Consider the following 16,936-nt stretch of genomic DNA (forward strand, 5'->3'; position numbering starts at 1 on the left):
TAGGGCTTTATGAAAGAGAGAGTAGGTCGACTGACCTTTAATATCCGCCGGAAGGATATTCCTGATCTTGGGGACAAGGGAGTGGAAAGACCTCCCGCCCCATCTGGCTTTGTAGATTTTGGGGATCATCAGAAGATTTTTGTTGGCCGATCGAAGGACCCTACCAGGGGTATAAGGTGTTAGCAAGGATTTGAGATCTTCCGATCCATCGGCATACAAGGCACGGTGAGTGAGACAAAGAACCTTGAACTCTATCCTGGCCTGCATAGGGAGCCAATGAATCGCCCTCCTAATGGAGGTTGCTGATGAAAGTCTAGGGGCGTCAACGACAAACCGAGCAGCTGCATTTTGTACCACTTGCAGGCATTGTACCTGCTGTTTATTGATACCCAGGTACAGTGCGTTGCAATAATCTAACCTAGAGGAGATTAGTGCAACAGTTGCAGTTTTTTGGGCCTCTGGGGAAAGATAGTGCACCAACTTCCTCAGGGTTCTAAGAGCTCCACAACAGGTGGAGATCGTCCTGCTGACCTGTTTGTCGAAAGAGAGTTTATTGTCAAAGATGACAACTACATTTCTAGCGGACTGAGAGGGCTTAGGGCAGACCCCAAGGAACAGAGGAAAACGGGAGTTCTGATTCCTGATTAGGAGCTTATAGACTGGAATAGATAACGGTTATCTTTACATGGAAGAAAGTGGCTATCTGGTTGCAGAGCTCCTGTGATGCCACAGTAGGGTCTGGAGATTGCAGGGCTGATAGGGAGTCAATGGTTTTAAACAATTCCCTGGTGGAGCTAAGGGAAGTGGTTATCTTAGAAAAATGTTGTTTCTTTTCCACAAGCACCGCAGATTTATATTCTTTAAGTAGAATCTTATGTTTTTGCTTTTCTTCAGGATCTAAATTAAGTCTCCAGGCTCTCTCCTGTCTTCTACATCCCTGCCTGAGGGACCTGAGGGTGTCAGAGAACCAAGGCGCTGAAGGGCGTTTTCTGGCAGAATAGTGTGGCTTGATAGGGGCCAGTTTATCTATTGCCTTCAGGATAGAATTGTGCAAGTCAAGCGCAGCACTATGTGTGTTCAATGTAGGTAGCTGGGCGTGGTTGGGTAGCAGAGGGGCTAGTGTGTCACAGTTTATTCCTTTAAAGTTTCTTTTAAGTTCCCACTTACTGGGGTTTGCAGGGGCTAGGATGGAATTTGAATATCTAAAAGCAAGGGGAATGGCCATGTGATCCGACCAAGAGAGCGGACATCATCTGCGTACAGTGATATGATTATTCTCCTAGTGGAGAAACAAAGTCCCATGTCCTCGCGGTGCTCCCTCAATCTCGCAGCTAATGGCTCCATTGCGATTGTATACAAGAGGGGGTACAAGGGGCTGCCCTGTCTTGTACCTCGGTGATTGGTATCTTCGAAGGGACCAATCCATTTAATCTAAGTCTAGCAGAGGGGCTTGTATACAGTAATTTGATCTGGTTATTGTATGTTGGGCTAAATCCTAATCTTGCTAACATGGTAAAAAGATGTTGCCACGCTAGCGAGTCAAAGGCCGTCCTTGGTAGCATCTAAAAGCGCCGCCAAGGCTTGTGTTTGGGGATTTAAATAATGCAGTACCGCGAAAAAGGTGCGTAGATTGTGTTCTGTAGATCTATCTGGGATGAAGCCCGATTGATCGGGACTGGCGATCAAGGGAAATAGGGGCTGCATTCTGTTTGCAAATAAGTTAGCATACATTTTAGTATCGGCATTAATTAAAGATAGAGGGCGATATGAGTCTCTTTCATTTGGCTGTTTCCCTGGCTTGAGCAGTAATAATATGATTGCTTCTCTCATTGTGGGGGTAGAATCCCAGTTCCCTGGGGGATAACAGGTCCACATAGCTTTTATAGAATGCAGCTGTGAGGCCGTTCGACCTGAGGGCTTTATCCGAGGGCAGGCTGTTTATTACTTGTTGTATATCTTCTACAGTGTGAGGCTCATCCAGGTAGGCCCGATGCCCCGTGCTCAACCACAGCAGCTCAATGGAATCTAAATAGGTCTGCACCTCTGCGGGTATTGCACGTGAGGAGGAGGAATATAATGCAGTGTAGAATTGAGAAAATTGGTCTAAAATTTCTTGCGGGCCTCTGACCTCAACTTGGTTATCATCCAGAATCTCGGATATGAACGTGGCATTACCAGGTGGGCACAGCATATAAACTAGAGTTTTACTGGGTCTGTCTCCCTCGCCATATCATCTAGCCTGTGCATATTCCCCCCAAATTTCACCTCTGTGAGTGCCTCCTCTTCGTATTCAGAAATTAGCTCCCGAATGTCTCCCAGGAGTTGTAGTTCCCAAATTCTGTAATACTGTAGGATTCCAGTTCCTGGAGGATCAGCCTAATTGATTTCAATAGCCCAGCCTGTCTGGAAATACTCTGCCCCCGTATAACCGCCTTGAAGGCCTCCCATAAAGTAGCTTTGGATTGCACCGTGCCTGCGTTTGTGGCAAATTAATCTTCTATATCCCCTCTGATTTGTTCCCTGAAGATTGTATCAGTTACACATGAGAAGGGAATCTCCAATTATTAACCTCAGGGGGACCTTTGGGCATGGTCAATCGCAACAAGACAGGAGCATGATCCAACAAGGTTCTGGATAGGTGTCTGACCTCTGTCGTCCAAGCCTCTATGTCTGATGACACCAACCAGTTGTCTAAGCATGACCAGGCATTATGATGCGCTGATATATATGTGCCCTCAGATGTAGCCGGGTGCCTGGGTCTCCAAATATCTAATAAATGTCCCTCTGTTATTATGGTGTTAAGTGTCTTGTTAGATCTTGGGTGTAGTCTGCAAGCCCCTCCCTTCCTGTCCATACGGCCATCTAGTAGAGCATTGAAGTCTCTACCCCATATGACTGTGTCCTGTACTACCATGGTGATTTTAGCCAACACAGTTTGAAAGAAATCTGGCAAGTCAACATTTGGGCCATACATAGCAGCGCGTGCAACTTTTGTCGCACCTAGCCTCCCACCCAGGACCACATATCTGCCCTCTGTGTCTGTATGTGTTATCGTTTCTGTCCAATCTATGCAACGTCAGATCAATATGGACATCCCTCTGGCAAAGTTAGAATTGATAGAAGAGTAGATTGAGCTCCAGCGCTTATTATTTAGCTTAGTTTGTGTGTTGTTTCTTAAGTGCGTTTCTTGCATAAAGCATATATCTATGTTGTGTTTTGTCAAGTAAGCATGTACCAGTATGATATTACAGTGGTTATTTAGTCCTCTGATGTTCCAAGTAAGTAGATTAAGGGTTGTCATGGATGAGGTGCTTTAGCATTAGGTGACACATCTTGTGTGCCTATTGTCTCTGGGTAGTTACAATAACGATTCTTGTTGACGTGACCCAGAGGTATATGAAACAGTGAACCCAGTGTAAAAGTCAAGCTTGCATTTATCCAGTAGTGGAATCCTACTATAGATTTAATGATCATTTTCTTACTGTCCTTTATAACTTTATTAACATTACCATCCCTTCCTCCGCCCACACCAAACCCCCCAACAGGTTGAGTATACGTTCCCCCCATCTGTCAAACTAAAAGAAGATCCCCAGACAAGTGTTTGAGAGCCTACCTGCAATATAACAATGCAAAAATGTAATTGGCATTACCGGCACGGGCCAACTACACATTATTCTAACATTTTAGAGATATTTGCGACTTAGCAATAGCAGAAAATGGAGTTATAGCAAGTTAGTGACAATTTAGTAATGCCTGGCGGCACAGGCTACACGATTTAGTCATTATCACTAATTCTGGCAGCAGGTGATACAACCACAACTGCCCTGTTTGCTTTCTTCTGGCCCCCAACATGTTTTGCATACTTCATGGACAAATTTGTGTCTTTAAAATGGTGCACTGAACCCTTGTGTGGTATTTTTAGTTTGGCCAGGTACAGAAGAGCATAGGGTATATCTGCTTGTTTCAGGAGACCCTTAACTGCCACAAATTCCCTCCTGGCTGCCTGTACCCCCGGGGTGAAGTCTGGGAACGTGGAGATGTTACCCTTGTAATGGATGGTGCCTCGTTCTCTGGCTAGGCGCACAACGGTGTCTCAATACTGGTAGTTTAATAAAAGCGACAAAATTGGTATTGGTGGGGCACCAACCAGTGGCCTAGGTCCTAGTGTCCTGTGGACTCTCTCTACTATAAAACATTCCAGAGAGCTCTTCGCCAAAAAGATCTTGTAGCAAATGTTTCCATCTTGGAGATCACCGTAGTTTCCGGAATGCCTATTATCCATAGATTGTTTCAGTGAGATCTTGCTTCAAGGTCATCATTCTTGGCTCTGATAAAGTAGTTTGTCCTGTTGAAGCAGCTTTTCCTTGGTTTCGAGTTGGGATTTGCGCGCTACCTTTGCACCATTGTCTAATAGGTCTAGTCGGGTCTAATGGGAGTCTACTTGTTTCTTGACCTGATCCATTTGTGAGGTAAGTAGACCTAGTTTATAGTTTATTGTTTGTAGGCTAGATTTCATGTCTAGAAGTAGGGATCTAAGGTCCTTGTTTCCGCCTACTGCCCCATCCTAAGCACCCTGGTCAGTATCAGCATATGTACCCACATCCAACTGGCAAATTAGTCTTTTAGTTTTGAAGGCTAGCTTTGTTTGCTTAGTATCATGTTTTCCCAAGTCTCCAGGATTTTGTAATTTAATTCCACAATCAGAAAGTCTAAGGAGGTAGGGGGCAGATCTCAGGCTAGTAAGAGAATCCAGACCCAGGGTCGCCCAGCATTTACCATTATCCTACGTCCTGTGGTCACTCTAGAGCAGGGTCTCTGGTGTACCACCAAGCGCCCTCCTCGCGGAGTTTTCTGTGAGGTTTGGATATTAGCTATGCTTAAACACCCTGGTATTGCCTTGTGGTAGGTCTTACCGGACTTCCCAGCTGCCGCCTCAGGCTTAGCGTTTTGTGTCGCTCAATTCGGCCTCATCTCCAGCGCAATACGATTTGATAATTCCTTTACGTGGCACTGCAGGCAGATCTTGATTTAGGGCCTTCTGTAACACATCTCTACTTGTTTCTGGGTTGACAGCGTTGATATTTTACACCTCACTTTGGGCCTGTACGATACGTCCTGGTTCGAGCCCCAATATTCACTTCTGTATCTCCACTTGCCCGGCTGGTGGGCAACAGAGTAGCAGCCTCTGCACTTCCCCTAGGTGGCACACCCAGCAGTCACAACAATCCCATGCGGGGGGGGGGGGGCCACAGCAGTGATCACCGACAGTGGGAGCAGCCTCCCGCCTGGGGTCAGTGGAATTTGGTCCCAGGACCTCACTGGCACTCTCAGCAGCTCCTTACCTGACCTCCAATATAATCTTCGGCTTATTCAGCGCACACAGGTAGGCGACCAGTGTGCATCAGCATTTGGCGATGTTAGGCCGCTACCTCCGGGGCTCTCTGCAACAGTCACCTTGTGTCCCTGCGCAGGCCGCACACATCCCCAGGGCTCGGGCAGGGCCGGTCAGTTGTTATGGGGCCTTATTTCAGCAGCTGTCTTCGCCCTCCTCTTCAGAGGCTCACTCTGCAGACCCAACTATCCCCCCTGGAGGGGAGGGGGGAACCACAGCAGAGATCGCCGACATCAGGAGCAGCCTCCCGCCCATGCCCCAGGACACACGCATAACAGCGGCAGTCATCGTCGTCCAAGGACCTCTATGGCACTCTTAGCCGTTCCTTACCCGACCTCCGATGCAGTCTGCGGTCTATTCAGCACACACAGGTAGGCGCTTGGTCCTCATCTGTATTTGGTGATATTAGGCCGCTACCTCCAGGTCTCTCCGCAGCAGTCACTGCTCATCCTCTGGTAGACCGCACGCCCTCCCCTGGGCTCCGGCAGGGCCGGTTAGTTATTTAGCGGCCTTATTTCTACAACAGTTGTTGCTGTCATGGATGGGCACTTGCCTGCGCCCACCCAGTCACCTTTACGACAGGATATTTGTGCCCCGCCGTGGAGTCACAGCGGCAACGCATCGGCCTATTTCTTCCCGATACGTAGGCCAGTCGGGGGTTCCACTCTGATTACAGCTGATTGTGCAGTTGCTCCTCAATTATATGCACCACAGCTGGTTCCGGCTTTTCTTATAGATATATGCCTCACATCCAGAGCAGTTTAAGGCTCCCAGTTTATTAGGTATGTGAGTAATTATTTTGCAGCTGGCAGAGACTCTCAAAGAGCGGCCAGCTTGCTGCTCGGCTGGCCAGGCCCCCAAACATTTGTCTAACTTAATTACACTTCAGTGCAGAGCTGTCACACCTCTTTGTGCCTCTATTGTGAGTTCACCAGTCTGGAGACTGCCCTGCTGTGAGGGGAATCACTACACAAAGGCTGGTTCTGAAGCCTAGCCTGGAAGACATTTGAAATGTAAATGCAGTGAAATTTCCCTTTCCTTATCAGGAACAGTAGCTGTCAAAGTCCTCCTGTTTTTGTAGATATGGGCAGTTTTAAAGGCAGGAAAAGAAATGTGAATTTGCTTCGTCAGCATGTTGGTGTGTGTTTGTACAGCATCCTGTGGGAAAGTACATCTGTACTTCTATTGTTTGTTACAATATAGCCACTGGATGGAACCATCCCACTGTAGTGTGTGTCCCACCTGTCGGTTACAATTCCATTTGCAGTCATGAAGGCAGCCATCCTGAATCTCATTAGGAGGAGCAGTCTGCCTCTGCCCACTATGTGTATGTTCTGATCTTTCACTGGGGAAACTAGACATCAACAAAAAGGCCCTTTTGCTAAAAATAGCTTGAAGCAGAAAATATACAGAACCAGATGAATATATTGTATTTGCGCACACTCTTGTGCCATTTGCAGAGCCTACTTTTCTGAAGCCTTCTTAGCTCAGAAGGTATGTCATTGGATTGTGCATTGGGTGCCCAAACCCATGTCCAATCAACAGTTTCAGGACTAATCCCAAAGAGCCAAGTAAGCATTAATTTGTTCGGATGCCAATGAACTGACTAGCTTTGAAATTGTCAGTAACACCTTCTGTGTTCAGTGCCTCAAGGCCATAGAACACCTGAAAGCGCTGCGTCTACACACCATTTATTATCTACAGTATTCTATAATCTCTGCCCTTTGGAAGTGGTAGAACGTGCCCTGTTTTGACATACTAAACCTTTTTGCTAAGGCGCCAAAGGCCATTCAGTCTGTAATGTGCGCTGAATGCAAATGAGCTTCACTATCGCAAAAGCACCATTATTATGAGTCCCACGAACCCTCATGACTGTGTTGCGCAGTTTGGTGGGGGAGGGGTGAAGTTAGACACTGGACACTGCACACCCGAGCCTCAGCTGTTGCTGTCTAATGGGAGACGAGCAGGCTCTGCATTCTAAGCCAGTCCGAATAAATTTGGAAGTAAGAAATGTTTCCTGGGAATGAACAAAGTATTCAGGTCTGTGGGGACATCACCAATTTTTTACTAAGGACTCCAAAAAATAAATAACAAAAATGGTCTTTCTGGGAAGGTTCTTGTATAGCCTTTGGGAAACAATTTTACCACCTCTCTTACCTGCCTCTGAGAGGCTCCAGTGGGCTGTACTGTTCTTGAAGGAGTTCCCTTCTTCATCTTTATGCACTTTAACTTGTACATCCCTATTTCTATGTGCTAACAAAGGCGGAGCACAGAAAAGAAGAGAGATAAATGTCCTACCTTACAGCACAAGATCCTTCTCTTTGTATCTGGAGGCAGAAGCTTCAGCCTGTAGGCTATCTGGGGTAAGCACGAGATGAGGCACCTTTCTCAATCAGAGACTACACTAAAAAATGTAGTTTTTCGGTCCCCAGGCAGTGTGCTCCCCCACAGAACGGGTCTGCAAGAGAGGCTATGCTGGGTCCCTAGCTGCACTGTCAATTGCTGTTGTGCGTCAGTGCAATGAAGGGGATCTATTGCCTCATTTTTTGAGAGAGAAAGGAATTCATGGGCACACACATTAAAAACTTACTTGGGAGAAAACAAAAGAAGTGCATGCACAGCTGAAACTGCCTTTGGGAGAAAGGATTACAAGCATAGCATGCACAGTGATGCTGTTCACAGGAGAGAAAGGAGTACATCCATATGCACATTAAACAACCTACATGGGAGAATAATAGCCACAACAGTTCTTGCCAATGTTAAGAAATGCCTGCTGGGCTGGCAGACATCTCTAAACTTGGTGGGCAGAGGACACTCGGTATGGCGGGTGCAATGTATTCTGCCATACCAATGGATTTACCTCTGTCCGCAAAATTACGGCCCTTTGTAAATGTGACTTTATTCATCATTTCACTTATAAACAGAATAAAAATAATGTAATTGAAATAATATGTTGTTCATCTAAATAAGATTAATGTCAAGTACTGCATCATCCAGTGGCCTTGTCAAAGGAGTGAGCTCACTTGTAGCACATGAATACACACTCATTAGACAAGAGCTCAAAATATCCTCACTCTAATTTTGGACTGACTATCCAGCCTAAGTACCAATTTTTAGAGTTTGTGATGCAGCGCTGTGCAGCTAAACACTTTGCTGCGCAGCACTAGAGGTAGAGGGTGGATACGCACTGTATGTATCCAATACAAAACATTTCTATCCTTAACCCTTGTACTGGTACTGTTTTCTCTGCCAAGCACCAACAATGGCACATTTCCACCATGGTGCTAGGGTGCCTTCTTTGCAGGCAGAAGTGTTTTTTGCACCTTCCTGCACACAAACAACCCTGAGAGGTTTCTTCCTCAACAGAATTACACCGAGTTTGAAAGGAAGGTAGATTTTGGTTCACAGATCATGCTTTCAGTTATCTGGTGTAAGTCTGTTAATTAGTTGTTGAGAAATTTAAGGAAATTCAACTTTGCTTGTCAGTGATTGCGACTAGTTCACAACAATTTCATGATTAATTGCGAATGCTTGAGCCAACAGTCAAGGATCCAATCACAGACCCACTTAAAACTCATACACCCATTCAAAGAGCCACTGAGTGACTCATTGACCCTCTGACAGACCTACTCAAACACTCACGCCCCTAGTTGCAGACCCACTCTAAGACTGACACTCCCACTCACAGATGCGCTCAGGCACTCATGAATCCACTTACAGATCCTCTGAGACACTTATACACCCAGTTCAGATCCACTCAGACACTCATGCACCCATTTTTCCATCCAGTGGTTCGAGCTGCAGGCGTGTTATAACACTCTATGGGAATTAACATTGGAAACATACTTTTCGGACCCTCCCTTTTTCTTAGCCTCTGCTTGACGAAACACCCCAAAACGTTCCATGCGCAACCAGAATTACAACAGACATTTTTGGGAAAATGTTGTGAAGATTCTTCAAGTGATGCCAAAGATATAGCCAAGTCCAAACATGCTTTTCCTATAGAAAATGGTCCTTATGCATTCTGCAGCACACATAGAAAGAGGAACAAACAAGGAGATATACGTTTACTTCTCCTCATTACACCTCAGCTGGAGAGGCATGAAACATTGCTGCATGCTCAGGTGTACAATTCCTTGTAAATCTGGGAATGCGTAAAGAAACATGAGATGTTTGGTAACATCCACCGCAAATCCCATGGAAGGCTTCCCTTGCACAGAGTAAGGTAACGCAACGATGTGTGCGGCGTTGCTGTACTCCATATTTTTTAACCATTCACAACAATGCAAAGTAGCTTAGAGGCTTGCATCACAGATGTATATCTATGCATTTTGAAACATGACGCACGCCTCTCCTAAATATGCCCCCAACTTTTTCAGTGAACCTGTACAAGTGCCAGCATAGTCGATTATATGGCATCAAGTTTAAATTGAGTAGCACTCAATGAATAATATTTCTTCTTTTAGAAATCTATACACCTCTAGGTCTTGGCATTATTGCTACTATTTCCTGTCCTACGTTGTTGCTGTTATTATCACAAAATAGTTCCTTTGAATTCCATGTAGGAAAATGGGCTAGTATTTAAAGACTACTTCTTTTCCAGTACCAAAACTGATGTGTGCAAGGCACCAGCACAAAATGCACTCACCATGGAAAAAGATATCAGGAAGATACAGAATGAAGGTCTACACAGGCCTTGTATGAATAATAAAGTGTGGTCTAATACATTACATGAATTGCTCCTCTATGTTTGATACTGAATACTTTCAGATTCTTGATCTCTAAATCAGTGTGATTTAAAGTATAAAAAGAGAAAACTGTCAGAATTCAAGGTTTGTTAAGGCCTGTTGAGATGGTGGATACAGGAAAGGGTGCTAATGTTGCTTTGTTGAACCTCTCACAAAGCACATACAGAAAGGAAGAGGACCAAAGAGTTGCATCTTTAATGAAAGAGCAGCAACAGTGTAATGATATTTTATTGTGCATGGAATAGGTCTGTGTGTCCTACTTTGGGAACTGTTTCTCTGGGAATACATTTTGAAAGCCACATTTAATGTGAAGATAATTCTTCAAATGAAGTGTAAGGAAAACAAAGATTGTGTCTGTTTTATAATAGATTTTACAAGTAAGGATTACTGTCAATGACCCCTTATCTCTTTTTATTTCCTTTTACAGGGTGGTCATAGTGGAGGCTTTATGGTAAAATAAACTTTTCTTTTAATTATATATCCAAAATTATCTATGTCTGTGAAGTGACATTGATTCTAACGTTTTCCTTTACTTTTCCTTCTGCAGGGCTACTGAGTGCTGGTAAAAAAACTTTATTTTACTATGTATTACAATGCATTGTTTAAGGTAGCATCCTAATTCACCGGTTGAAATCCAGAGCTGGAACGGGTATTGTTTTCGCTTTGCTGAGCTCTGTTCACAGTACCACTTGATTGAAGAGAAACACATTTCAATACAGCCTGTGTGAATTAATGTCACGGGATCAATGGATGTGATGTGACACAGTTCTGGACTGTAACAATTCAGAGCAAGAAGCAATCCACAATAATCTACGTTTAGTGCAAACTTTGTGGTCTCCTTGACGATTACTCCAAATTGACTTTAGAGGCATTTCTCAAGCACATGCTGATATTGAGGTGATATGTTCATAGTGGTGATAGGGTATTGTTTTACATCTCTAATGAGCTGTGCAGTTAAACGTGGTGTTATTCACCTTGGATATAAACACTGTTTCCACTTTCACAAAGTCAACTATTGTGTACCTTCATTATATTGAACTGGTTGCACCCAATGTGTATGTACCGTTGAATGTGTATGGATGCGTTCGATATTCTAAGAACTCTTTGCCACTGAAAATAGATTACAGCCCTTTTCAGCCATGTGGCTCAGTGCACCGATGTTCTAAGGAGGAGCCAGAAAATATATGGGCCAATGTGAAACATTTGTGTGGACAACAGCAGGTGCCGATGAAACATCAGTCTGTGGAACTAAGTAGGAGTAGTGTGGTACTGGAATGGATTTGGCACATGATAAATTCACGTCATAGCACCATTACAAAGTAGTAAAATCAGTTTAGATCCATGGCATCGGTAATAACGATTTGAGATCGATTTGTTTAGTTATAACATCATATGGAAGTCGCAGCTGCATGGGTTATTTCTCCGGCCAGGTGGTAAATGTATGCATGGGCACATACATGGGGTGGGAAGTGGGTGAAGGTGGTGGGTAGATTGGGTGGGATTTTTTTCTAACAAGGGACATCATTGTATGTTTACCCTCATAGAAATAAAGGGGAATGTGACTTGGCTACTACAAAAAAATTCTCATGGTATTTTTCAGGTCAGTTTTACATGCTGCAAAAATCGGGGCAAGCTCTTCCGCATCCAGTAATATTGGATGTGGGAAAACTTAACCTGTTTAATAAAGTGGAGCGAAATTAATGAATAAAAGCATGCATTAAATGTGTTCCTCTTTACTTGTATTCAGGTCCGATGTCTCTTAATTTTTAAGAAACTTTGAGTACTACATACCCATAAGGTTTTCAGGCCTTTCAGAGAGGATCTGGGCAGCAGACATAGCCCAAATGGTATTTGTTATGTATTCTGTAAATGATTTGGTTATTTTAAAGAAGCTTATATAGCAAATATGCTTTTTTTTTTAAAATAGAAAAGTGTATTTTGAGAGCAGGTATTTCAGTACAGCATTTTAGGTTTCGGTTTGTCTTTAGTAAAAAGTAAAGTAAATGTTTAAATATGATGTTCAGAAGGCGGCGTTTGAGTGAATGCTGTAGTTTTGCCGTTTTAAGATGTGCTTTGTGAATTGTAGAAGCAAGACGTTTTTGGAAATGCATTCAAGGAGGAACAGCTAACAATGGGCCCCAGGAGCAATTAGAAAATTCAGGGTTTTTTACCTTTTATGAAGAAGGCTCAGATTTAAAAAAGTACTGTAGTAAAGTTTATAAGTTTGGTTTAGACAGTAATTGTCTAAAAGCACTGCTATGCTGACAGTTGAGGGGAAGAAAATCATTGACAAGGCCTGCAGTAGGGTACAATCCATACTTCAAAGAATTTTCGTATACCTGAAACAATAGGAACAAAGTATGTGTTTGACATCACCCCTATAATAAAAAATATTTTAAACTACTGCGTTTTGTGCAATAAAAGCAACATAAAGGAGCTAAATATTCATCAATGTTGTTGCCCCTAGGTGCTCTCTAAAGAGCATCAATATGGTTTGGTATGGGAGTGTTAAAATACACACACACAGACACACACATGTACAAACATTAAAATGCTGGTTTGCGAAGGAGGTATTGAGAGCTGACTGATACTGAGATTGTTGGCGCTTCATTGAGTAGTTTCTTTAGGTATGTATGCACTTCGATCATTTCACACAAATCAGTTATTTTGTATTTTCTGTAATTTCCTTTTAGTAACGCCTGGCCTGGTATCTGCATCACCTGGAAGATTCTGAACAGAATTGAAAGTTAATTGCCTGCTTCTTCTCTTTCCTGGTTTTTAATTTAAGGACTCGTCTTCCAGATTCAGATATGCATGTGATTGACCAACATTCCACTGTGGTCCTGCTGTCTCATCTAAATGATGTGTAATAAAATAACTAATGCATCCCACTTTTTCTGTGTCCCTGGTGTTGATTGGATCTTCCATGTCTTGGTGATGGTTTATAGGGTTAGAGAGCAAGATCTGCAAACACCAGACATCTATTGAGAACAGAGTACCCATGTGATGCACCATATCTTGTATCACACTAAATGAGCATGGCCATTAGGCAACACCAGGTCATGTTTGATATCTGCTATTCTGATATATTTTTTTAAGTCCAAACATGTAGCGCCAATAAACTTCAATCGCCATGATGCACAATGTTCTGAGCTACAAGGCCAGGAATGGATGGAAGTGCCACACACTACTTGGGGTACTTATGAATGTGATCTATAACGCTAGTTGGAAAATTGAACCTTGGTGTCAAAATGCAGTGCTGCGGAATGGGTTGAGCTGTTTCATCATCATCATAAAACTTTAGTTCGAGATCATAAAAGTGCAAATACAAACAAAACATATTACAACGAACCAATTGGTACTATAGATGCCATATATATCCAAAAATCTCCAAAGTGCAAAACATTATACACTAAAGTCCCAATTTTTCACATAACCCATCAGCAGATTCTCTAGTTCCACTAAACACAGGACACATCCTGCTGTTCCTGGGGCAACTTATACACTAGCCTGTGCAGATGTTTGACTAATAAAGTGTAGATTCAACTAGTGTTCTCACATGGGCCCAAAGCATTTGATCTTTTCCACCCAATTGGATGTGCAAAATAGCAGTAAATTCTAAAGACTCAGGGGCTTATTTACAAGCCTCTTGTGCCACTTTTGTGTAATTTTTAACTTGGGAAAAGTGACGTACGGGTGGCTCAAGGGGCTTATAAGCCCCTTAGTAAATAACAGTAAATTCTAAAGACTTAGGGCCTCATTTATGACATTTTGGCAAAGGGCAGAACAGCAAAGCAAATTGCTGTGCTGCTCTACGCCAAAGTGAAATTGCAGGTATGCACTGAATTTAAGCAATACAGTGCATTCCTGTCCATTCTACCTGTGCTGGAGGCATTTTGGCAGCCTAGCTCCAATGTAGGCACCCTTGTAACATGGTGCAAGGGTGTTTCCATTGTAGGCAGGATTGTTTTTGTGCACGAAGAGGCACCTTCATGCACAAAAACAATCCTATGAGGCATTTTCGTCTTTCTATATGTGCTGCAGAATGCAGCACACATGAAAAGATTTAAAAATGAGGAGGAAGTAATATATTTCCCCTAGTTACACCTCATCTCGGGAGTAGTCCAGATTTGAAGCTTTGCCGGGTTCACATCAATTTGTAAATATCGAACAGTGTCAAATTCCATGGGTGTTGCACGGGAAAACCCTCCTGGTGCACAATATGGTGACACAGCGATTTGAGTTGCGTCGCCTTACTCATGATGCATGAGGCCACTCAAAACCATGCGGGGTGGCTTTGCATGGCTTCATAAATGAGAGCCCTGCATCATGCATGTACCACTATAGGTGGTGCAAAAGTGATGCAAGGCTCTCATAAATACGCCCCTTAATGTGCAATTTTCATTTATTTCAGTGCAAATGTTAGAATAAAATGCAAATACTTCTAATACCCACATATGGGTATCAAAAAATAAAACATTTGTATATAAACAAAGTAGCAGTGGGCCATGGAAATTTGTGGGGGCTTCATCAATTTGGCTCTTTGGCTAGTGTATAGCATGTACCAATACATTTGAGTTGAAACATTGCTAAAATATTTATGAGTTAAAAAACTCTAATATTAAAAATATATCTTATAAACATGGATAAATGCAAAGAGCTAAAATACACGATGAACTATCTATTTGCAGTACAGTTGAAATTAAGAGTGAAATAGAGAAGAACTCATCTGATCCCTGTTACGTAACTGCCATAACAATTCCTAGTTGCTTGCTTGGGTACACTTTGAACTCCAGATCCAGGCACCCATAATGTATTTTGAAACAGCAAATACCACCGACCTAGAGGAATCTGTCCTTAAAATCTTAAGTGCCTCCTGGTGACTTCTAGTGCCAAGATTCCTTCACATGGCAATAGCCATTTTTTCCTCTGGGAACCATGAGTAGGGCAAAAAAAATGTGGTTTATTCTCCAATGCCCCTCCACATACTGGGCACTCTTTGCCCACACATTGGTCATAGACCCACTTTGCACAGAAGACTCTCATTGGGAGGGACGGGTACCTGAATGGTAAAAACTGTTTCCGAGCTGGAGGGAGGGGGGTTCCATGTAATCTCATCAATCATCCTTTCATACATAGTGAGCATTTTAAAGTTAGTAAATTCCTTAGTTAAGATGCCTCTATTACTGCAAATTGTCTCTGCAGATATGAAGTTGCAATAAGCCACTTTGATGGAAGTTTCTTAAATGACACCCTTTCTCTTTCCCACCCCATACTTATATGCTCTTTCAATTTTAAAGGTAATGACAGATTGCACTAGAAATTGTTCACACTTTGTAGTTCTCCATAAAAGGTCGAACGTATCTCCCTCATGAAATGCATACCACCATTAAAGGGCAATCTTTATTATATTTATTTTATCCACTTTATTCGTTTTTTTCTAAAAACATAAAAGTACACAAAACTGATACAAAAGCACATACATTTTAAAACATTTAAGCTATCAGTATAATATAGTAGCTGAATAATAAATGAAAAAGAACAGTACACCCATGTTACAAATTCATAAAACAGCACTATTGTATTTTATACACGGTACAGACCGGGACATCTTTTCTTCTTAGATCGTACAGCAGCAACAAGAAAACAGGCAACGTTAAAAATATCCCATGGATTACTCAACATTTGGAGGTAAATTAGAGGTGTTTTGACTTGTACAAAGCCCTTACCTTTCAATAAAGGAATTATAAACTTCCTCCTAATATCGTTGTAATAACCACAGAACATCATGAAGTGTAAAGTGTTCTGTATGGAGAAGTTATCACACTGACAGGGTTCCGCCTCCTCTGGTTTACACCAGCCTTGGAAGTCACCCAGCGTAGAGTGAATCAGGTTAACACTGAACCTAGTCAGGAGCCTGCGATGGAAAGGTTTAGTCACAGTTATCAGATCAGGTTCAATTAACAAGGTGGTTTTAGTCAAACAGTGAGCCCTAGCTGATGGTTTCTGCAGCTCCAGCTCTTCCCGTTCCATCATTAAAATGTTTAAAAAATTAATTTTGACCCACTTTACATACCCCTTACAGATCCTTTCAGGGTGATCAAAAAGCTCTTGCCGTCCTAATTTAGAAAGCATGTGTTTAACATATGCCCGCCACTTGATGTCTTTGACTTTATCCAAATTGACGATATCACGCAGAATCAGATGATTCTGTGTCAATTCTTGATTAAGCCAAGTATTAAGCCAGCACAAAAGTGGAGCTAAACTCATTATATCCGACATGTAGCCCTGCCCTAATTCCTCGTGAATCGCATAGATAGATTTTGATTGAGGGACAGACAGAAGGCTACGGAGGAATCTATTCTCAGCTATCTGAACCCCTGGCCGTTGTTTAAAACCCCAAATAGAGCAGCCATATGCAGCAATAGCAAAGCACTTTGATCTGTAAATTTGGAGAATCGCCTCTATGGGCCTAGCCCCCAAGTGTGGGCAAACCCCAATAAGAATGACGTTGATGTAGTGACAGCCAGTCTTTTTACTTTTTCTTGAGGGGCCCATGAACCCTGATCATCGAATAAGACCCCTAAATATGGGAATGAGGTAACCCTGGACACTTCTACTCCATTACAAAAGAATAGCTTCACTTTCCTAGATTTTTTTTTCCTGATTACCATGGTGTGTGACTTCCAATTGTTCACGATCAAATCCAATGACTGCATATAGGTTCCAAAAGCATCCAAAAGTTTCTGGAGACCCAGCGCAGTACGTGCTAAAAGGATGGCGCATCTGCGTATAG

At 42.8% G+C, this 16,936-nt stretch overlaps 1 protein-coding gene across 1 annotated transcript in view; it reads left to right on the forward strand.

Moving 5' to 3' along the window:
- Positions 1–13,031, forward strand: part of LOC144768842 (uncharacterized) — a 66,874-nt gene extending 53,843 nt beyond the window's left edge. The window contains exons 16-18 of the mRNA XM_078652828.1: positions 10,568–10,591; positions 10,688–10,702; positions 12,834–13,031. Of these exons, the coding sequence (XP_078508954.1) occupies positions 10,568–10,591; positions 10,688–10,696 (33 nt within the window). The 3' untranslated portion in view covers positions 10,697–10,702; positions 12,834–13,031. The remainder of the gene's footprint in view (positions 1–10,567; positions 10,592–10,687; positions 10,703–12,833) is intronic.
- The last annotated feature ends 3,905 nt before the right edge of the window (positions 13,032–16,936 follow it).

The sequence above is a fragment of the Lissotriton helveticus genome, chromosome 7 (assembly GCF_964261635.1).
Source record: "Lissotriton helveticus chromosome 7, aLisHel1.1, whole genome shotgun sequence".
NCBI classification, from domain to species: domain Eukaryota; kingdom Metazoa; phylum Chordata; class Amphibia; order Caudata; family Salamandridae; genus Lissotriton; species Lissotriton helveticus.